Genomic DNA, 23,217 nt, shown 5'->3' on the forward strand with positions numbered 1-23,217 from the left:
GTGCTGCAGGTATGGCAAAAAAAAAAAAAAAAAAAAAAAAGAAAGTTTTGATTTTAGCCCAAATCCTCAAACAAACAAAAACACCACAACCCAGGAGAGTCGTGTCATTCACATGTCCCATCTCACTCAGTCTAAAATCCACCATCCTCACAGTGGCCCATGAAGCTAACATGTGTGTGTGTGTGTGTGTGTGTGTGTGTAGTGACTGAGTTTAGTCCCATTTCTAGACTTGATAGTGAAGTAATGGGGCAGATTGAGTTCATATTCTCCACAAACCTCTAATTTTCGGAGGCTACAAATGTTTGTCAAAAGATTCCAATAATTGAAAGAGCAGGTGGGCTTGGGTCAGTTACCTTATTCCCTCTCAATTCATTTCTTCAACAACTATTTACTAAGCAGCTCTTCTGTGCTAGAACCTGTTCTAGATGCCAGGGGTACAGTTCTGAACAAATAGACAAGTCTCTGCCCTCTTGGAGTGTACATTCTAATGGGTAAACAGATAGCAGACAAAATAATCAGCAAGCATGTTACATAGTGTTACAGGGTATGTGTGGGGAGACAACTAAGGCAGGCAAGAGAGTGGAGGGTACTGGAGAGGGAAGGGGTTCCGTGGTCCAGGTTGAATGACGTGTTCAGGGATGGTCTCACTCTGAACATGAAGCCCTTCAAGTAAGTGGCATCTGAGCAAAGGCCTGAAGCACAGGAGGCGTGAGCCATCGGTGTTGAGCGAAGTGCACAATAGGCACAGGGACAGTGAGGGCAATGACAGCGCCCTCAGCAGGAGTTGCCTGCTCTGTCCCTTTTAGTGGCACAGTGAGCAAGGATGAGGGTGTGAAGGGAATGAGGGCAGTAGGAGGCAGGAGTCTGGATCGGGCCACTGAAGAGGCCTACTCACTGGTGATCCCAGGAGTAAGAAATACTCCTGGCACCCAGAATGTGGTCCCTCAATTCAGCTGTGGTCACTAAAGGGAACCAGGGCTTCTGTGGATTATCACTGATATCAGAGCTGGTACAAGAAATCAACATTTGGTCATACTATAAAGCAAAGAAGCTTTCAGAGACAACTGGGTTGTGTCCAAAAGACTTGGGTCAGGAGCCAACATAAAGAGACTCTCAATGTTCAAAGATGGAATAATTTGAGCATTTGCAGTGGATTGAAATTCATCAAGTATATTAAAATCCATGAGTTTATAATTATACCAGAAAAAAAAATCCTCATAGGTCACCTTTACAGGTTGCTAGGGAACCAACTCATCACTCTGAAAACTGGTTTAAAAAGGGAAAGAATGGAGCATTTGTCTTGTCTTTTCTGTATGAATTGTATCTCAGGATAGCTGAATTGTTGTTGAGGAAAAGTTCTTGTTTTAGAAGCTTTCCAGCTAATACATGAAGGAAGAATGATAGAATTAAAATACCATACTTTTTCAATCCTTAATGAAATAACATGATGATCTAAGCAATTATCGTCAAGGGCTATTAAAAACTATCAGGGGAAAAGTGTATAGAGAACTTAAAAATGAACGGATCAAGCTGGCATTGCTTGAATTCACTAGTCAGTCCTAACATCACAAAAGAGCAGACAGTCAGACATCATATGATCCTGATGTGATGCAATAGGAAGTTAAGTTCAAGGCATCAGCTATGCAGTATCCTTGTCAGAAAGTGGAAACTGAACTAATCAAGATCTAACCAATACTTTTCAGGAAATACAGGGCTTAGGGTAACATGGTGAATAATACCACAAGTGCACAAATCAGCAAAATGCAGAATGTGGGAAGCTCTACAGAACCAATGATCTAGTTTCTCCAACAAATAAGTTAAAAGGAAAAGAAGAAAAGAAGGCAGGGGACCCTGTAAGTTAAAAACGATACTGGGAGTTCCCATTGTGGCTCAGTGGGTTAAGAACCTGACTAGGATCCATGAGGATGTGGGTTTGATCCCTGGCCTCACTCAGTGAGTTAAGGACCTGGTGTTGCTGTGACGGTAGAGTAGGCCAGCAGCTGTATCTCAGATTCCACCCCTAGCCTGGGAACTTCCATATGCTGCAGGTGCAGCCACAGCAATGCCAGATCTGAACCGTGTCTGCGACCTACACCACAGCTCACAGCAATGCCGGATCCTTAACCCACTGAGCACAGCCAGGGATCGAACCCACATCCTCATGGATACTAGTCAGGTTCTTAACCCACTGAGCTGCGATGGGAACTCCTCTGGTTGTTTCATAACTTCATGTATGTATCCTCCACTCTTTACACCACCTGCCAGGTGGTAATTGCTTCCAGGACAGGAAAATTTGAAAGGGGAAGTATTTATTTGTATCCCTTTTACTAGCTGGAGGCCCACAGGGGTTTTCATTTGAGAGAGTGAATCCATTGATGTGCTTCAAGGATTTGGTGATTCCTTGGAGACCATAAGTAAAGTTTCCATTTTTGTGCAGTTTTTTTTGGGAAAAGGTCCGTAGTTTGGCATACAGAAGGCATCTATTAAATATTCCTCCTAAAAATTCAAGAAGGGGTCTATATTACTCAGTGTTCCCCAGAGAAACAGAACCATAGGATATATAGATAAAGATTCAGATATAGAAATTTATTTTAAGGAATTGGCTCACACAAGTCCAGAATCTTCAGGGAGAGCTGGCAGGCTGGAGATCCAGGAAGAGCTGATACTATGGTTCAAGTCCAGAGGCTCTTGGGGGAGGTCAGTCTTGTTCTATTCAGGCTTTCTGCTGACTGGATGAGCCCACCCACATAACAGAGGGCCATCTGCTTTACTCAAAGTCCACTTATTTAAATGCTAATCTTATCCAAAAACACCCTCATGGAAACATCCAGAATAACATTTGATCACATATCTGGGTGATCCGGCTCAGTCAAGTGTAGGCATAAAATTAATCATCACAGAGTCCTTGACCTAAACAAAGGGTAAAGGTCAGGAACTGCTGTTCTAAGAAATGTCCACCAATTCTCCTTCGTTCCCTCTGGTGAGGCTTCTGTGCCTGGCCCTAGAATAGCTTAACTATTCTGGTGGCATGCAGAAGATCCACCTAACAACTCCCTTCTAGCAACTTCTTCCTATTCCACGTGAAAAGAATTGGTGCAGGAATTCCCAATTCATCTTTAGTACATGTTAAATAATGTTAACAAAAGCATTGCTTTTCTCCTGTGTGTGTGTGGGGGGGTTTTTTTGACAAGACCTCCAGAAGTGTTGCTTAATCAGAACATTTTAGCTTTCCCACCCTGTATTTGTCAATGATAAAAATAATAGGCCACGGTATATATCATTAATGCTTGTATCTTAGTAGGTTGTACCTACAATCCTAGTCTTTTGTCTTGAATAAATCCTCCAGCAAAATGAAGTACCTCAAAACCACAGATTATTTTATTTTTATTCTGTTGCAATTCTCTAGACTGTTGAAAGCGCTACTGGCCCAGGCAGGAGCACTGATTAACGAGCGGTGTTGTCACGTTCTGTTTTATTTGACTCCACTCATGTGCAACCACCAGCTAGCCCTGATATTAAAAATAGCCCAGATTTATCCTTTAGGATTGTCACCGAACTGTGACGCCTCTATCATGCTTTCACAGAAAGAGCTTCACATAAAGAAAACTGAGGCAGCCTTGGAACAAGAATCCTCTTAGTCTGTTGTGGCTATTTCTTAGCGTAGGTAAAAGTCTGGTGCTGTAATGCAGATATTCCCTCCCATCCTCCTCAACCTAACTGGAATTTCATCTGAAAGAGTCCAGTGGGTTCTGTCTGCAGGAAAAGGGCTCTTTCTGCCCCTCATTCTGCAGTGGCCCTTACTTGTGCAGTGTGGCTGAGGCTTTCCTTCCTTGCCCTGGGAAAGAAAGGATGTCCTGTTTTGTAAAGTACTAAGGGGCCTAGATGGGTCAACACTGCTCTATTAATATGAAATGAGATTATTCACCAGCTGTTGTTTCATTGCTTTCAGCAGAGCCATTGAAAGGTTTGCAAAATAGCAAAGGGTTCCAGATGGGAGGGGCCGTCGTTCAAAATGCAGACCACCCAGTCAGGGTGTCAGGTAATGGGCTTTGCACCTGACCTGTGCTGAAATTCAGTAACACGTCAAGGGTTTTGCATGGTGGGTCTGTGCCGTCGGGAGACCATGGCACCTGCCTTTTCTTCCCTCTTCTTTTCCCCATTATTTCCGCTTTGCCTTGTATGACCTTAGATCTCCCTAAAATCTATTCAAAAGGAGTTACTAGATGAAGTTGAAGTAAAAATAAATCCAGGTAAAGAGATAGTAAATGTTGTTTTGATATAAAACACTCTTCTAGAGCGTATGGCATGACCTACTTTGTGACTGATTTTCATAGACTCAGAGAACATTATCCAAGATGGAAGGGAAAGTACCAGGGAAAAAAATCCATCTGGAGCAGGGAACTCCTTAAACTTCCTGGGCATCCTGTGAAAATGCAGATTCTGTTTCGGTAGGTCTGGAGAGAGGCCTGAGAATATGCATTTCTGAAAAGCAGTCAGGGGGTGGACAACTCCTGAGTGGCAAGGGTCTTGATTCGGTGTTGCCCCCCCTTCCATGGTGGCCCTGCAAATACTGCAGCCCAGCTGTAAATTTGCCCTGGTTTTAGAAAGTACCGTCCAAATAGATGATTAGGGTGGCAAAATTGTTCTCCTTAAATTTGAATTCCTTAATAAATACTTTGTTACAGAAATATATGTACACTATATATTGTACAGTATCCATTAAAAAAATTTTTTTTCCTTTTTGTCTTTTTAGGGCTGCACCCACAGCATATGGAAGTTCCCAGGCTAGGGGTCTAATCGGAGCTGTAGCCGCAGGCCTACACCACAGCTCACGGCAACGCCGGATCCTTAAGCCGCTGAGTGAGGCCAGGGATCGAACCCACAACCTCATGGTTTCTGGTTGAATTCATTTCTGCTGCGCCACAACACGAACTCCTTAAAATTTTTTTAGTTACAGTTGATTCACAGTGTTGTGCCAATTTCTGCAGCATAGCAAAGTGACTCTCACACACACACACACACACATTCTTTTTTTTCCTTTTTTGGGCCATCCCATGGCATGTGGAGTTCCTGGGCCAGGGAGCAGATCCAAGCTGAAGTTGTGACCTACTGCTGGATTTGTTACTCCACTGTGTCAGGCTAGGGATTGAACCTGCATCCTGGCACTGCAGAGACACTGCAGATCCCACAGGTCCCATTGCGCCACAGAGGGAACTCCTATATGCATTCTTTTTAATATTCTTCTCCATCATGATCTATCCCAGGGGATTGGAAGGAGTTCCCTGTGTTATACAGTAGGACCTTGTTGTCTCTCCATCTTAAATGTAAGGGTTTGCATCTACTGACCCCAAATTCCCAGTCCATCCCGCTCCCTCCGCCCTCCCCCTTGGCAATAACCATTTTTTAAAATGATTCTCCTCTCCTTTCTACTGATGGATCTTCAACCTTGATCACTACTTTTGTTGATTTTCTATGAAGAGTAAATACAGGACACCTATTATCTAATTAGACCCAGTGTACTAATCTCTAACCACCTTTCCCATGAAAGAATGTATTTTCTGGAAATGAATTTCCTAGAAGACATCTTAGTCTTTCGACCTTGTGGCAGGAAAGGTCGAAATCAGGTCCTGCCAATTAGGAACTTAGAGACATGGGACAAGTTGCTTAACCTCTCTGATCCTTAGTATCTGCACCTAAAAGAATGGAGGGGAGGATTTTTTTAATTTTTAAAAAAATTTAGGAATTCCTGTTGTGGCTCAGTTGTAGTGAACCCGACTAATATCCATGAGGACACGGGTTCCATCCCTGGCCTCCATCATTGAGTTAAGGATCTGGCATTGCCATGAGCTGTGGTGTAGGTCGCAGACATGGCTCAGATCCCTCGTTGCTGTGGCTCTGGCATAGGCTGGCAGTGGCAGCTCTGATTGGACCCGGCCCTGAAAAGCCAAAAAAAAAAAAAAAAAAAAAAAGTAAGTGGGAAGATAAGACTATCTACCTCACAGGATTATTGTAAGCTTTAAATAAGCTAATGTATTCAAGTTACCCATGATGTTACATAATGTACATAAGCCATGTGAAGTGTTCCATAAACTGAGCTTCAAAACAAACAAAACCCTGAAATTTACATTTGGAATTGCTAAAATGTATTCCCATAAACCATTCTGGAAAGGAATTTTTTCAAAATATTTCTCACTCTCCTACCTTGTGGAAGGTGTATTCTGAGTCCAGTTTAGCTCTTTCCTCCTGACTCAGGGTCATTGTCTTGAACCCGAGTGACTGCACTGTCCTGGAACACAGGTGTGACCTCAGCCAGGGCGATGGTGATCTTGGTTTTTCTAACATCCACCCTCCCGCCTCTCCCTCAGCCCTCTGTTCATACTTTCATAATAGCACTTACTGCACAGAGGCAAAAATATCTGTTTACCCAGCTTCTTGGCCTCAGACCTTCTTTGTTGGGGCGGAGGCCAAGTCCACAGTAAGTGTTTGCTGTTGAATGAAGATCTCCCCAGACTCCACTTAAAGGGTTGGGTGTCAGGAACTCAGAAGCTCGGCTTGTGTTCATTCATTCAGACGCTTTAAAATGCCTCCATGTTCTCAGCCAAGTGCTAAAAGCACCGCTCTATTTTATCTTTTAAAGATAGCCCAGGACTCAGAGTTCCCGTCAAGGTGCAGAGGAAACAAATCCAATAGGAACCATGAGGTTGCAGGTTCGATCCCTGGCCTCGCTCAGTGGGTTGAGGATCCAGTGTTGCCATGAGCTGTGGTGTAGGTTGCAAACGTGACTTGGATCTGATGTGGCTGTGGCTGTGGCATAGGCTGGCAGCTGTAGCTCCAATTGTGCCCCTAGCCTGGGAATCTTCATATGCCATGGGTGCAGCCCTAAAAAACAGAAATAAAATAAAATGAAAGATAGCAAAGGACAGAAATTACATCCTTCTTAGAACCTTATAGTGGCTTTAAATTAGGCCAAGAAGTTATTTCCCCTTCTGGTAAATTTTAAGCCCATTTTGTCTATTTTGGTTCTTTGTTCTGCTTTCATTGGTAGTGAGGACAATGGAGCCAGGCAGCCCTGGATTTGAACATTGATCTGCAGTGTGATACTTGTTTGACTCTGGGCAAATCACTTCAAGACTGAGCCATGCAGTTTCCAAATCTGTGCAATGGGGTAATGACAGTCTCCAGAACTGCTGTATGTGGAGATGGCAGTAAAGCTATTTTCAGAAATCCTGGGGTGGGTGAGGGGATGTTTAATATCTTCTGCTTTGATAACCCCACTAGGGTTAATGGGTGAGGTGGGACTCTTAAGAGCCTCCCTGAGTAACATTACACGGCTGTAAACTAGACTTCCGGGAAGCATGGCCTATTAATATTTGGGCATTTTACTTTGCAGAGCACAGAAATGAGCAGGACTTCAAGAGGCTTTGTACAGCCAAGACTGGTAGATCTCTTCTCCACAACCATTCTCTATGTCCGCACCCACCCCCCACCCTCTGGCTTTGTCCTTGCTACCAGAACCCACTTTCTCACTCTAGAGGCTAAAAACACTAATTATTATTTACTACAAGCCTGTAACTCAACCCTGGTGATTGAGTTTAAAGATACAGCTTCAGGGATATTTCTGGGAAACATTTTCCTTTCTGATTTAGGGTGGGAGGCAAGGGACATGAAGAGAAATGTTCCTCTTTCTACCTTTACATATAGTTATCTGCAGATATAATTTTTGGAGCTATGGCAACCTTCTTGTGACCATGAGGAACAGCTGTGAGGATGAAAACCTACATGATGTGGATGGCAAAGGGGAAAGGCAGAAAGTACCTGAGTAGGGTATTTGATGGCATCGTTGTGCCTCTGAATTAAACCTGGAAATGATGCCTCCAGAGATAATAAACTTTATTGTGTAAGCTATATATAAGCTGTATTTGGCTTAAAAAATTACATATTCTGTTACCTGTTACTCTATTATACATTCAGCATAAAATTGAGGAGGCTAAGCCTTGGGAAGAAAAGGAGGAGACTTGATAGTGGCCCAGCAGAAGACGTCAGAGAAAACCCACTTCCTTAGAGGATTCAACTTCTATTGAATGTGCAGTGTAGAATTCTGTTCCACTCCTTTGGGGACGCGTCAGTAAATTTCACATTGCTTGCAAATACTTTTGGTGCTAATGGATTGTTACAGGGGACTTGAAAAAGCATTGAAATCTACATCAAGAATGGTGCCTGATGTAAAGAGAGACACACCTAGGAATAGCAGTACTTCTAGGTTATGTAGGGATTAGAGATCCTATCTGTCAAGCATCTAGAATGATGCCTAGGCTATAGGACATGCAATAAACAGTAAATGCTATTATTACCTTATATTACCAGTATTATTATCTCAGCTCCTGATTTGTAGCCAGAAAGGAGGTGGAAATTAGACTCTGGTGGGTGGGGCTGTACATGAGGGCAGACCCAGTAGTAGGCTTTGAGCAGAAGCTCTGTGACGAAGGCTATGAAGACAACACAGAGCCAAGCAACACTTGGAAAGGGAAGTCCAGCAGAGTTACTGTGACCCTACAAATGGGGCAAAAGCCTGGATCCAGAGGCTGGAGGGAGAGGGAAATGGGTATAAAGTTTCAGCTCTGCAAGATGAGGAAGTATGGGAGGTCTGTTGCACAGCCAGTGCATATACTACTGTACTGTACACATAAAAATGGTTAAGAGGGTCATTGTCATGTTATGTGGTTTTTACAACCCTTAAAAAAAGGGGGAGGCTCCCAGGTACTAGAACTAAGACCTATAATCAGAACCGAAGCCTGACAAGTGTTTGGACAGAGGCTTCCTGCATTTCCCCTGATTAGAAAAGGACTGATTCCAGATCGCAAGTTGAGGCTGACCCCCACCCTTCCAGGTAGAAGTCAAGTTGCCTCAAAAGTGGTATAATATTGAGGTACCTTTGTGGCTCAGCAGCTTAGGGATCTGGCGTTGTCACTGCTGTGACTCTGGTTACAGCAGTGCCACAAGTTCGATCCCTGGCCCGGAACTTCCCATATGCTGCAAACGCAGATTAAGAAAAAAAAAAAAGGTGAAATATTGCGTGTGTGTGTGTGTGCATCTATAAATATAAAATCTCCTCTGTGTGCTTGTGTGTGTGCATTCGTGTATCTCCTTGTTTTACTTAATTTCTCAAAAGGGCATTGGGTGTCAACTTAATTTATCCTGAGAGCAATGGGAAGCCTTCCAGGCTAGGGACTTGCTTTGGCTGATGAGGTGTGAAAGGACATAGCATAGACACCATTTTAACCGAGGCTTTAAGGGCTGTTGTGTATGTTTCTACCTACTCTCTTGCTCTTTTCTGTTCTGGCACAGGAATGGCATGTTTCAGGAGTTCCTCCTGCAGTGCTGGTCCCAGAATGTGCAAACACAGGCAGCAGAAGCAGAGCCTTCACTAATGTGGTGGCAGACATGATGGCAGAGTAAGGAACATTGGCTGTTACAAGCCACTGGGAGTCAGGGGGTCACTTGTTACTTTGATAAAGCTGACTAATACATCTGGATCATTACCTATTACCAATACACAGAATAGGGAAACATGATAAATCATTGTTGTTTTAAATCACTGCATCTTAGGGTCCTTGTAAGGCAAGAATAGATAACTGGAAAACCCTGTAAAGAATGGATGCCAGCTTGATCCAAGACATGGTAGAAAGAGAGAATATAACTCTGAGAAATATTAAAGGGGTGTATTTGAACTCTTTTGATCACTAATGATAGAACTTATGCAAAAACTAGAATCTACTGGCTAATGGCACTGAAAAGGATTCCGGATTCAAATGATGTCACAGGGTTGTTTCTCTCCATCTCTTGACTCTACCTTCCCTTAGTTGGGATGGTACCCTGGACTTTAACACAGTGGTGCAGTAGATTCCAGCAACCTTGGGTATAGTATCTCCAGGCTCATGTCTACCCAAGTTCAAGTTCAGTTTTCTGCTGAGCTTCTTTTCTGGTCCTGTCTCAAAAGTCCTGAGATTTACTCTGAATAGACTGGCTCAAATCATAGCCCACCCCTGGAACAATCCCTCCGGCTGGGTGGAGATGCCTGTAGCTACAGAAGAGGATGTATTGGCTATGGATCTTTCTATTGAAACTCATCCAAGTTTTTTTTTTTTCTCTCTTTTGTTTCCTTTTTTTTCTTTTCTTTTTCTTTTTTGTTTGTTTAGGGCTGCACCTGCAGCATATGGAAGCTCCCAGGCCAGGGTTTGAATCCCAGCGGTAGCTGTGATGCCACAGTTGTGGCAACAAGGGATCATTTACTCACTGCGCTGGGCCAGGGATTGAACCCATGTCTCCAATAGGACCAGAGCTGCTGCACTCGGATTCTTAGTCCACTGTGCCACAGCGGGAACCTCCTCAACCAGGTTTCTTTGAAAGGAGGATTTATTTAGTGATATAGCTACAAAAAGAGAAAAATTCATGAACTATTCCAACTTCAGGAGCAGTTTGATTTAGAGCCAAAAGAATGTGAGATGTATTCACCGCTTGACTTTTTAAAATTACTGCCAGCTGAGATAGTCTTCCTACTGGGGATTTTGAAAATCAAAGAGAAGTGGGTTTAATGACGATAATAGGGTACAATTCAAATTTTTTAGGTTGTTCTTTACTGGTTTCTACAAACAACTATAGGTATAAGTCTTGGCCTATGAGCATACGTTTGTGTGTAGTAAGGAAGTATTGTCTGTGTAGGTTTATTATTGTTCCTGCTACCCACAGAGTTAAGAATGTAGCATGAATCCAGATTGCCTAAGCTTCGATCCTGGCTCTCACACAGATTAGCTGTGTCACCATGGGCAAGTCATTGTAACTACTCTGTGCCTCAGTTGATTCATCTGTAAAATGGGGAGATGGTATTATCTACCTACCTTATAGGTTTGTTAATAATATGTGCGAATCACTTAAAACAGTGCTCAGAACATGTGAAGTGCTCAATTAATGTTAGTTATTATTATTCTCATTTCTGCAGTAAATAAATGACTAGTAAGGAGGATGGTTTTTTCAGAATTACGGCTGTTTCAAATGGCAGGGCTTGGCTTGGTTCAGATTTTTCTCTTGTCAGTGAGTGACTGGAACTGTATTTGCCTACACTGTGAGTCAGAACACATGATATCTTCCTATGTATTTTCCAAGTATTTATCTGCCCTGCGTTCCCATTAGTTACTGGGTCGTAATCTTGCAAGAGAGAGAACTCCTTTCATTGCTGGTTTTTTGTTTTTTATTTTTTTGGGTTTTTTTTGTTTTTGTTTTGATATGAGAGAAAACCTAAGCAAAGCTCAACTAAAGTCTAAGGAGAAACAAACTAAAGTTTTCTTTAATTAGTATATTTTGCAGTCCAACTTTGACTAGTAAGGACAGAGTATTGTCCTCTTTTTATCATCTCATTGCATAATCTTCTCCTTCTTTTCCCCCTTTGAAAAGCTTAGAAAAACCGGATTTTTCAAATAAGCTTGACGTTAGCAGTTCATATCATGATGAGCTGTAGTTACTCATAGCTTCTCCTGATTATTTTGTTTGAGTTGTTTTGTGCAGTTGTGGTTGATAGAACAATTGTTCTGTGAGTCCGGAATGATCTTGGCTCTGGCTGCTCACATTCCTATCTGTAATGTGTCCCTCTGTGAGCGAAGCAGGGATTAGGCTCTGTGGGCACGTTATCCAGAGCTCTCTCAGTTTTGGATGCTGTTATACAAGTCTCCATATTGATCTGAAAGTAGGGAGAGTGGGTGGGGCTGGAGAGGCAGATAAGTTAAAGTACTTTCAAAAGTGCTGGGATGTACAACTTGCACGGGTTTTAGCTCTAAGCTATAGGGTGGGGAAGGGGAGAGTGAATTTTGCCTCATTGCTCTGCAAGCCAGACGTAGATAGCCAATAGACGTCCTGTTCAAATGCAGACATTTGTTGCCCATGCTCCTGTTCATTCCATTTTAGGGATAGTTTGGGAATCAGAAATGTCCTGGGTCAATTTATGCATTTAAACAACTACCGACGGCTTAGGTTTCTCCAGGGCAATTCAACTTGTTTTTCTCCTATTGATGTATCATGTCATAAATTAAGAAACAAAAATATACGTGCCCTATGATGTTTTTATTTATTTATTTATTTATTTATTTATTTGTCTTTTTAGGGCCGCACTTGCGGCATATGGAAGTTCCCAGGCTAGGGGTCGAATCAGAGTTACAGCTGCTGGCCTACACCATAGCCACAGCAAGGAGGGATCCGAGCCACATCTGCAACCTACAGCACAGCTTACAGCAACACTGGATCCTTAGCCCACTGAGGGAGGCCAGGGATCAGATCTGCAACCTCATGCTTCCTAGTTGGATTTGTTTCCACTGTGCCAGGCCAGCAGCTGCCGCTCTGATTTGACCCCTAGCCAGGGAACTTCCATATGCCATAGGCGTGGCTCTAAAAAGAAAAACGAAAGAAAAAAAAAAAGAGAGAGAGAAAATATTAGTGTTGTATTTGAGTCTCAAAAGCTAGTCAAAGAGAGGATTGAATGGATTAAACATTAAGGTCCTACTGTATAGCACAGGGAACTATATTCAATCTCCTGGGATAGACCATGATGGAAAATAATATTTAAAAAAGAATGTGTGTATATGTATGACTGAGTCACTTTGCAGAAATTGGCACATTATAAATCAACTATACTTTTTTTTTTTTCCTTTTTAGGGCCACACCTGCAACATTGGAAGTTCCCAGGCTAGGGGTCAAATCAGAGCTGCAGCTGCTGGCGTACGCCACAGCCACAGCAACTCGGGGATCGGAGCCACGTCTGCGACCTACACCACAGCTCATGGCAACACTGGGACCTTAACCCACTGAATGAGGTCAGGGATTGAACCTACATCCTTATGGAAACTAGCCACTTGACTTTGTAACCCACTGAGCTACCACAGGCACTCCAAAATCAACTATACTGTAATTCATTTAAAAAAAATTCTTTAGAAGATGGGAATTGAACACAGATCTGCCTATTGATAAATCTGTGTTCTTTCTGAGACAATGGTGTCTCATGGAACTTTCTGTGATAATGTTCTGTTTCTCTGTGGTCCAGTATGGTAGCCACAATGTTGGTGGCTATTGAACACTTGAAATGAGACTAGTGTCACTGAAGAAATCAATTTAAAAAAATGTTTTATTAAAGTATAGTTGATTTACGATGTGACAATTTCTGCTGTATAGCATAGTGCCTCAGTCATACATATACATACTGATATATATATTTGTCAGTCACACACATATATTTACATACATACACACAAGCATGCACACACACACACGCACACACACATTCTTTTCCATCATGGCCCATCCTAGAAGATTGGATTTTTTTCCTGCACTGGTGACATATGAAAGTTCCTGGGCCAGATATCAAACCTGTACCACAGCAGTGTCCGGAGCCACAGCAGTGACAATGCCAGATCCTTAACCTGCTGAGCCACCAGGGAACTCCTCAATTTTTAATTTTATTTAATTTTAATCAAATTTAATGTAAATTTAACAGCCACACACATTTAGTGGTTGCACAGCGGCAGGACATCACACTGCCTCGTCTATAAACACTTAAGCTACTGTGATCTCACGCGTAGTAGATCTGGACGTCAAACAAAAATGAGCAGGTAGTTGGAGAGAAAAAATAACATTTCATCCTAATCAAAGCCATTTAAATTTAAATAATTTAATTTTAAGGGAGATAGACCTCAAAGTTGAAAAACTCACAAAATTTGGATAGGAAATACTTCTTTTGGAAAACTTCTGGTGTATATTTTACTTAAGAGTACTGATTTATTGGCAATGTTGATTATAAGATACATAGAAATTTGACAAGACGGGAAAAAATTTTCCTAGAACTATATCCTTACTGCAATATTCAGTTCTCCAGGCATTTTCCAATGTAGGGAATCACAAATTCCCAAGCAGTAGGGACAGAGGAGTATGTTTACAATCAAACTAATTAACCAAGCTTTTTTGATTTCTACTTTCAGCTATCTCCTGCCTCCAGTTATCCTATTTTCCATGAATAGTTTTAGAGCTGAATATTTATAAACCGGAGCCTTTAGTGTTCAATATTAATAAACAGACTACTTCTCTTGCAAAGAGTGATATGCAAATGAAATATAGATGCCTACCTAATAGAATGCCACATGCTAACCCCTTTTTTGTCTGACCTCTGGATTTATGGTTTGTCTGGCTAGGTCGTCTCCAAGCTCTGCTGACTTGACTATAAAAGCTCTTTTCAGTAGAGACTAACTTATCAGACTTGTTTAATTCCTTTCTCGGTTACCAACCTTCCTAGACCTTTTTTTTTTTTTTTTTTTTTTTTTGGACAATTGACTATAACTTCACTGTTCTGTGGAAAGCTTTATGTTTATACTCAATCAAGGGGGTGTCTCCATGTGTTGTGGGACAGAACAAGGCTCATGGCTCTCAGAGGCAAGGGTCCTGCAGGAGACGGGCAAGCTGGCCAGACTCTGCAGGTGCCTCAGCTCCAGGTCATGAAACTGTTCTTGGCCCTGTCTTTCTGTGCACCTACCCTCAGAAAAACAAATTACAAATGTGGGCTCTGGAATCACATTGCCTGCCCCCTGTCTCTTTCTGACCATGAAAGAGTTACTCAACATTTTTTAGCCTCATCACACGTTTCATCTATAAAATGGGGATTAAAAGAGTTTCTACCTAATCATAGTTATGAGAATGAAATGAAGTAATGCAAGGAAGGGTTCAGCGTAGCTCCTCAAACATGTGCACACTCCACAGTGTTGGCTATTGTTGTTGTTGTTATTTTATAACCAGAATCCCCATCCTCAGGATAATAAGACTTTTTATGCCATTAAGAAATGTGTTCCTCTGTTTTATTAAGCTAAACATTTTATGGCGCCCCTGCCATCAGTCGGTTTCATGTTTTTTTCTCTACTTGATTTTATATATTTATTTTTTTTTTTTTTTTTTTTTTTTTTTTTTTTTTGTCTTTTTGTCTTTTTGCCTCTTTTTGTCTGTTGTTGTTGCTATTTCTTGGGCCGCTCCTGGGGCATATGGAGGTTCCCAGGCTAGGGGCTGAATCGGAGCTGTAGCCACCGGCCTACGCCAGAGCCACAGCAACGCAGGATCCGAGCCGCGTCTGCGACCTACACCACAGCTCACGGCAACGCCGGATCATTAACCCACTGAGCAAGGGCAGGGACCGAACCCGCGACCTCATGGTTCCTAGTCGGATTCGTTAACCACTGCGCCACGACGGGAACTCCTGATTTTATATATTTATACTCCGTTCACCATTTAGTGAGAAGCCACTACATGCCAGGTATGCTTTCCCCCAGGTGCTGATGTTTACTGGAGAAAATGGCACAGAAACAGATATCAAATCTCGTATTTATTCAAAGAAGTCACTTCCTACTAAGTCTAGTTGTTTGTTTTGGGCGGTGTTTGTTTTTGGCCATGCCCACGGCATATGGAAGTTCCTAGGGCAGGGACTGAACCTGAGCTATGGCAGTAACTAGAGTCCCAGCAGTGACAATGCTGGATCCTTAACCCATTGAGCCACCAGGGAACTCCTATTCTGAATTATTGAAATATGCTTTTTATAATTAAAGTATGCCTGCTACAGTTTTAACATTAAGTTTATTTTATTATATCCTGATTATTTGAGAATGATATCAGAAGTATGATATATGTGTCCTAGGATCATGAGCCCATTACAATAAAATGAAATCACCTTATTTCTCTTATGCACATTATTATGTATGGAGCTCACTGGCCAGGCACTAGTTCCCCTTTGGGTACGTCCAGTTATTTCTGAGAATTTCTCAGGTTCTTCCTTTTTTTTTTTTGGTTGTCTTTTCTAGGGCCGCTCCCACGGCATATGGAGGTTCCCAGGCTAGAGGTCTAATCGGAGCTGTAGCCCCTGCCTTTGCTACAGCCCCAGCAACTCGGGGTCCGAGCCACATCTGTGACCTACATCACAGCTCACAGCAATGCCGGGTCCTTAACCCACTGAGCAAGGCCATGGATTGAACCAGAGTCCTCATGGATACTAGCAGGACTCGTTGACCACTGAGCCACGATGGGAACTCCAGGTTCTTCCTTTCAGACTTCTCACCACATGCTGTGTTTGCTGCTACTGGCCATCATGGGTTATGAGATGGTCGCTCTGCTGGACACATCTATCTCTATGGTTGATGTTCCTTAAGAAGGAAAATCCCTTGGATCTGCTTTCCGAGAGCCCCAGATCATATTTGTCCTTTGGGAAAGTTGGTGGTCTTTATCTTCACTTTTCCTGTTTCTCCTGCTGGCATCACAGACCTTCACCTGACCCTAGGACCAGAGCCTCAAGCTCTGTGTGCCCCAGAGTGAGGGGGAAATGATCGCTCCAACCGTGTAGTGTTCGCAGGAGGATTAGAGACAATGTGTGTAAGCGCCTGGCATGTGACAGGCGTTCAGTAGATGAAAACTCTTATTGTTTCAGATTGCTTTACCACCAAATTTTCAGGAGTTAAGTTGATGAACTTGAATGTCACTTTCTGCAGTTTTCTGTATTTGTTCTTTGTTTCAGGTGCTCTAAGAGAGTAGTGGAATAGCCAACATGTGATCATGCAGGGAGTATTTCGTTCATTCCTATGAATTCATTTATTCATTCAGAACACATGCATAAGGAGGTCCGGTTGTGGTGCAGTGGAAACGAACCCGACTAGAAACCAGGAGGACATGGGTTTGATCCCTGGCCTAGCTCAGTGGGTTAAGGATCTGGCATTGTCATGAGCTGTGGTGTAGGTTGTTGATGCGGCTTGGATCTTGCGTTGCTGTGGCTGTGGCACAGGCCAGCAGCTGTAGCACCAATTCGATCCCCAGCCTGGGAACTTCAATATGCCGCGGGTGAGGCCCTAAAATGCAAAAAAAGAGAGAGAAAGAGAGAAAATGTTCGTAAGATCTGATTATTCTCAGCTGGAAAACACAAATATGTACAAGCCATTTTAAGGGTTTACAGGTGAGTGAGAGAAACAAGACTCAGCACAAGTTGCAGAAATATGAAACAGTAGGTAAGTTCTGAGGCTCAGAGAAAGATACCAGTTCTGGTTGGAAAGAGCAACAACTAACATGAATATAGCAATTTCAAAGCACTTCTGAATGCTTTTTTTTTTGGCTGCACTTGCAGCACATGGAAGTTCCTGCGTCGCCACAGTGGGAACACCCCACATGCATTTTAGAACTTGATTCTCACAAAACCCCAGTGATTCAGAATCCTCATTTGTAGAGGAGGAGAAGATTCAGGGAAGGTAAAGTGACTTGCTGGCATGCTCTGGTAGGAAGTCAGTCCTATAGTCTGAGTTTTCAGATTCTCAAATTCCCTCCACTGTACTGTGCTGGGAAAGCTTTGTGGAGAAGGTGACCTTTTGGGCTGAGTGTTTAAAGTGGGACTGATTTTGACAGGCAGAGGTAGATCAGGGCTTTCAGGGAAATCAAAAAGCAAAGATGCAAATGTTTGAAAGGTTAAGATATTCTTGGGAAAGGTTGAATAGAACATGTAAACTGAAGCATAAGTTATATGTAGGGGAGTCAGAAAAAAGTGTCCTGCATCACACTTGATCTTAACCACCAGACTGAGGAGTTTAGAAATGATTTGACAGAAGTTCTCATTGTGGCTCAGTGGAAATGAACCTGGCTAGTATCCATGAGGATGTAGGTTTGATCCCTGGCTCTGCTCAGTAGGTTAAAGGACCTGAGTTGTGGTATAGGTTTCAGATGAGGCTCGGATCTGGTGTTGCTGTGGTGTAGGCCAGCAACTGTAGCTCCAATTTGACCCCTAGCCTGGGAACTTCCACATGCAGCCCTAAAAAAGACAAAGAAAAAGAAAAAGAAATGATTTGACAGAAACAGTAGAGGGGGAGGAGTTTACTGACTGCCAGAAGAGGTAAAATCAGGAAAATCTAGAGAAGTGAGTCAGACTGCTGTGGAGAGGATGAAGGAGGCGTTAAGGTAGACTTGTGGGTGGCACAGGAGGAAGAGCTGGATTCAAGAAGCACCGAATGTGGATTAATGGGGTGCCAAAGTGAGGGAGTTGAGAAAGGCAGGGATGGTTCTCAGCTTTGAGTGGAGTCCTGAAAGAATGGTTATGCCATTAACAGAGTTGGTGAATTTGCACGAGGAGCTGACCTAAGGGGAAAACCATGAGCTCCTTTTTGGATCTGTTGTGTTTGCATTTGCCTTCTGCATATTGTCACCTGACTGTCTCCTGGGAAGGTGGGTAGTGAGTCAGAAGAAGACAAAGAAGAGTTTGACTGACATCCAGCCAGAGGGCCCTTCCTTCCTGTCTCTGCTCTGCTTCCTACTCCCTGCCCTGTCAGTGCCTGATGAATATAATGTTTGGTAGGTGGTGGACACTCAAAGTATATTTGGAAAAGAAATCCATTTAAAAGAAGAGTTGTCAGAAGTTTTGGGACAAAGACGAAGACTAGAGTGAGTGAGAAGAGGAGGTGGTGGTCACAGTGAGAAGCCCCAAATTTGAGCCACTGGAGATAGTTTCCCAGAGATTAAAGACTTCGAGGCCTGGCGGGATTTCAAGTGGTAGACACTTGGTCCAGCTAAGAAGGTTGAGAGGGAGCTCCTGATGGCTCAGCAGTTAAGGATCTGGTGTTGTCACTTCTGTGGCTCAGGTCACTGCTGTGGTGCAAGTTTAAACCCTGGCCCTAGGAACTTCCACATGCTTCGAGTGCAGCCAAAAAAAAAAAAAAAAAAAAAGAGTATGGAAATAAGAGACACTCTTAGGCCATGCTGAAATCAAAGTGACTGAGTTAGTCTTGGGCAAGAAGGGGCCCTGGTTTGGGCCCTTCCCATTAAAGGACCTCATTCTGGCTCTCTTCTGCTGCACTCCTGCCCATGGGAAGTCCAGTGGGCCAAGTGGTCATGCTCATTGGACCTGTGCCCCTAGACTCAGCTCTGGGTAGCAGGACCCTGAGACTCTCTGCTCAACTGGCCACGTCTGCTTCCAGGCTCTTCCCAGGCCTCTTTCCTGGGTCTCTTCTCCTCAGGGCACCTGATGCCACTGCTCTGCACACTTTAGGCTTGAGCAAGTTGCCAAGGGGCATCTCCTGAGGCAGGTGGGGTCTGTGAATAGAGCTTTGGGGGTGAGTGGCAGAGCTTGAACATTGTGGGTAGGGGTATGCACACCTACATGTTCTCATGGTCTATTCCAGTGTGGGATGAAGCCAGGATATGGAATAGAAGGGGAACAAAAAATGGGCTGGGGGCCAGCTTCCATCCTTCTTGGCACAGCCATGTTCTGAAGCAGAAGTCCAAAAAGGGAGGAAATTTAAATTCAACCTAGATTTCCAGGTTGTAAAGAAAGTGTATTTGTCAATGACAAAAGATAGAATACATTTTAGGTTTGTAAGCTTGATTTATAACTTTAAAATTTTAGATATGTGATATGTAGACCTCTATTTGGGATCTTGCCATCATATATTAGGAATCAGCAGGGTATAAGGATCTCCCTGCTGTGAGCTTCAACACTCATCACACATTTGGGGTGATAACTTGTTTTGTTATCTGTCTGCTCTGATAGATACAGAGTTAGGTGGAGGCAGGAAGCAGGTTGTCTTGTTTACAGATATATTCCTTTGTCAGTTCAATGACTAACACATGCTGAGGGCTCACTGAATATATCTAACTCGAAAATGACTGACGTGGAGTTCCCGTTGTGGCTCAGTGGTTAACGAATCCAACTAGGAACCATGAGGTTGAGGGTTCAATTCCTGGCCTTTCTCAGTGGATTAAGGATCCGGCGTTGCTATGAGCTGTGGTGTAGTTTGCAGACTCGGCTCGGATCTGTCATTGCTAGGGCTCTGGTGTTGGCCAGCGGCTATAGCTCCCATTCAACCACTAGCCTGGGAACCTCCATGTGCCGTGGGAAGCGGCCCTAGAAAAGGCAAAAAGACGAAAAAAAAAAGAAAAAAGAAAAAAGAAAATGACTGACGTGATTGATGACAAGTAGGGTGACGAGAAGAGATAGAAGCGGGTAAAGTAACCTGAAAACAGAAAGTCTTGCTAGGTTGTAATAGAGACTGAGTAACAGTTTGGAAGTTTCTCTTTAGTCAAGCAGGAGGAATGGCAAACATGCAGCTTCTATTGCCTAAAGAACTAGAGTTACAGTAATGTATTTATTCATTCTAAGCTTTGGGTGTTTTCCTCCCCATCAAATGAGTGATTCAACTAGGATCACATAATGTGAAGGCCTTTTTAAGTGACTGATTCCCTAAAGTGCATTAAAAAATGATAAATTGAGGAGTTCCCTGGTGGCTCAACAGGTTAAAGATCTGGCCATTGTCACTGCTGTGCTGCTGTGATGCAGGTTTGATCCCTGGCCCGGGAACTTCTGCATGCTGTGGTACAGCCAAAACAAAACAAACCCCACCAAACATGAATCAATATTTAAAAAGTAAAGAAAAGAGAACCCAGCATTTTGATTTCCCTTGAAAATGTGGACCTTTGGCAGGCCTGACAATCCAGTATGGCAAGAATTATCTGAAGCTTGTAAGTGAGCCTGTTTATTGACAGGCCACCACCCAGCACTCACAAAAATGTCCTGGACATAGCCTGGACCTTGAGCTTTCTAACTCCCCTTTGCTTTGAAGGAATATCTTCTTTAACCTCTTTATGGTTATATTCCTTCCCAACCTTTGAATGACTTCAGTCATTTGAATTGTACTATAACATTGCATACCTCCTTATAGCTGCCATAGATTCTGAAACTACATTATTTCATCTACATTCAAAGAAGCTCACTTGCCCAAAAAGCAACTATTAGTGTTATATATCCACATTTCTCCTGATCATTCTTACGATGACCCTAAAGGAAGATGCTAGACTGGAAGAGTCTGCAGACCAAGGCTTGACTACTTCCTGAGGGCCGAGAAGATTATGTGCAGAGGTGGAACAGAAATATCGAGAGTACAGAAATGCAGGACCTGCCAGAGTGAAGGTTGCAGAACCGAGCTTGGGAGAATGATGAAGACAGATGCCGGAGCACTAATCTATTCAAGCATTTATTGAGTATTCATGACATGCCAGGCACTGTATTAACGGAGGGATTCAGCAGTATACCTAACGTCCCTACCTAACTGAGCTAATTCCGATACGGTAAACCAGATCGACACACACACATATCACATACATACATATATACATGTCAGGTGGAAATAAATGCTAATTATAAAACTAAAGCAGAGCAAAGGAACAGCGAATGAGGGTGGCTGCTATTTCAGGAGACCCCCGTGCCACCCTCCCCCCCCCCCGCCCCCGCAAAGAAGCAAGAGAGCAAAGCACCAGCCGTGCATCGGTTTCTAATTTTCTAGGCTACACGGAGCTAGGTGCACCTCCCAGGAAGCTCCGCCCCCTCCCTCCCAATAGGACGCAAGGTGCCGTCTCCGAGGAAGCTCCTCCCACTCCCCGCCCAGAGGCGGCCTTGGGGGCGGAGCCTCGCGCCCGGGCTCCCTGAGCGCGCCGCGCATAAAGACGCGCGCTTAGGGTTCCCGGCATTCTTCTGATTCTGTCAAAGCCGGGAGAGTTACCCTCGCTAGGGAATGGCATGCTGGGAACTGTAGTTTCCTCCCGCAACCCCGCGTCCCGGGGGCAGTAAAAGCTGCTAAGTTCGGCTCCATTGCTGGCACCATACTTGAAGCCCGGCGGGGTTGTGGGGAGGATTTGCGGAGGGGCTGGGGCCGGGGTCATCCCGAGTACCACGTGGAACTTATCCAGCCCGGCGAGCGTCCAGGCCGGAGCCCGCCCCGGACACGTGACCCCGGCCTCCACAAGAGCGCGCCGTTCCAGAGCACGGTTCCCGCCCCGCCCGTCTGTCGGCCTGCGCCTCCCCCGGCGCTGCTGCCACCTCGCGCTCGGAGGCGTCACGGAACGTGCCCGCCTTTCCCCCTCCTCCTCCCTTTCCCTCCCGCTCTCCCCCTCCTCCCCCTCCCGCGCCGAGACTCGCCGCCGCCGCAGCCGCAGGAGTAGCCGCCGCCGGAGCCGCGCGCAGCCATGGCCGAGAACCCCGGCTTGGAGAACCACCGCATCAAGAGCTTTAAGAATAAGGGCCGAGATGTGGAAGTGAGTGTGCTTTCGCTGCTGGGGCCCTCCAGGCTCGCCCGCCTGGCCGCGCCGGCCCCGAGGCGGCGGGGAGGGGCGGGGGGCCGGCGCCGGGCTGGTTTTCGCCGGCTCGCGGTGGGTCGGAGTTAGCTACCGTCTCCCGTCACCGCGGCCAGGGGCTGGGCGGAGCGGGCGGCGGGACGCGGGCCGGGCTGCAGCCGCCTCTCGAAGCTGCCGGCGCGGAGTCCGGGAAACGCCGGGGTTTTCGGCCCCGTCACGCGGGCGCGGCCTGCTGTCGGCGAGGAAGAGATGTGGAGCTGAGGCGGGGTCCGCGGGCTGGGGCCTCGCGGGCTGGGGGGATGCTGCCGCCCGGGTCCATCGACCGCCCCGCCGAGGGGGCGGCCACGGCTCGCGCCCGCTGCCCGTGCAGCCTCCTGCCCGGCGCGGCCCCCTCAGTGCCTCCCGCGCTGCTGCACATGGAGCCTCGGCTCTGCCGGTCCCCGCGCCTACCTTCTGTGAGCCGGGCCCAGGCGGGCGGTGGCGGCCCGCAGAGGGGGGTGGGGACCAGCCGGGTAACTGACTTGTTTGAGGGTGGTGAATGGGGGAGGGTAGGATGCGCTAGGACCATTTTCTTATATTCCAGTGCGGTTCTTTGGACCAGTCGCGCTTTGCTTTTCCAGCTCATACTCCTGTTACTGCTGGCATTTGGAGCAAGCTGAAGGTGGACAATAGTTTACCGTCTATTGTGTTGAGGCTTTGGAAGAGACGTTGTTCCGACCTCCGCTCACAGGACCTCTTTTCTTAGCCTTTTCTTGTAGTGAGGGTGTGCATAGGGTAATCATGTCTTTGAAACGTTTTACTGAAATAAATTGGATACATAGGTTCATACGGCCTTGCGCTAAGCTGGTAGAATTTCCAAGTGGTTGCAAAACTGTAAACATTGATCGTGTTCACTCAGTTCGTTGCTACTCAGCATGTTGCCATTGTCTCATTAAGGTGACATTAGCAGGTACTGTTTGCAAACTCGGCTTGTCCAGGCAGCGCTAGAGGTCTCTCTGCAGCTTCTAAAAGCAGTGTAGTTAGTGTAATGCACAAACTTCACTGGGACTCTGACCT

The 23,217-nt window shown here is 44.8% G+C and overlaps 1 protein-coding gene across 3 annotated transcripts in view; it reads left to right on the top strand.

The window, feature by feature from the left end:
• Window positions 22,024-23,217, top strand: part of KPNA3 (karyopherin alpha 3 (importin alpha 4)) — an 85,609-nt gene continuing 84,415 nt past the window's right edge. For 2 of the 3 annotated variants that reach the window (XM_021065149.1, XM_021065151.1), the window contains exon 1: window positions 22,435-22,616. In XM_021065149.1, coding sequence (XP_020920808.1) covers window positions 22,461-22,616 — 156 coding nt within the window. In that variant the 5' untranslated portion in view covers window positions 22,435-22,460. 3 annotated transcript variants of the gene reach the window in all.

Source organism: Sus scrofa, chromosome 11 (assembly GCF_000003025.6).
Source record: "Sus scrofa isolate TJ Tabasco breed Duroc chromosome 11, Sscrofa11.1, whole genome shotgun sequence".
NCBI lineage: Eukaryota > Metazoa > Chordata > Mammalia > Artiodactyla > Suidae > Sus > Sus scrofa.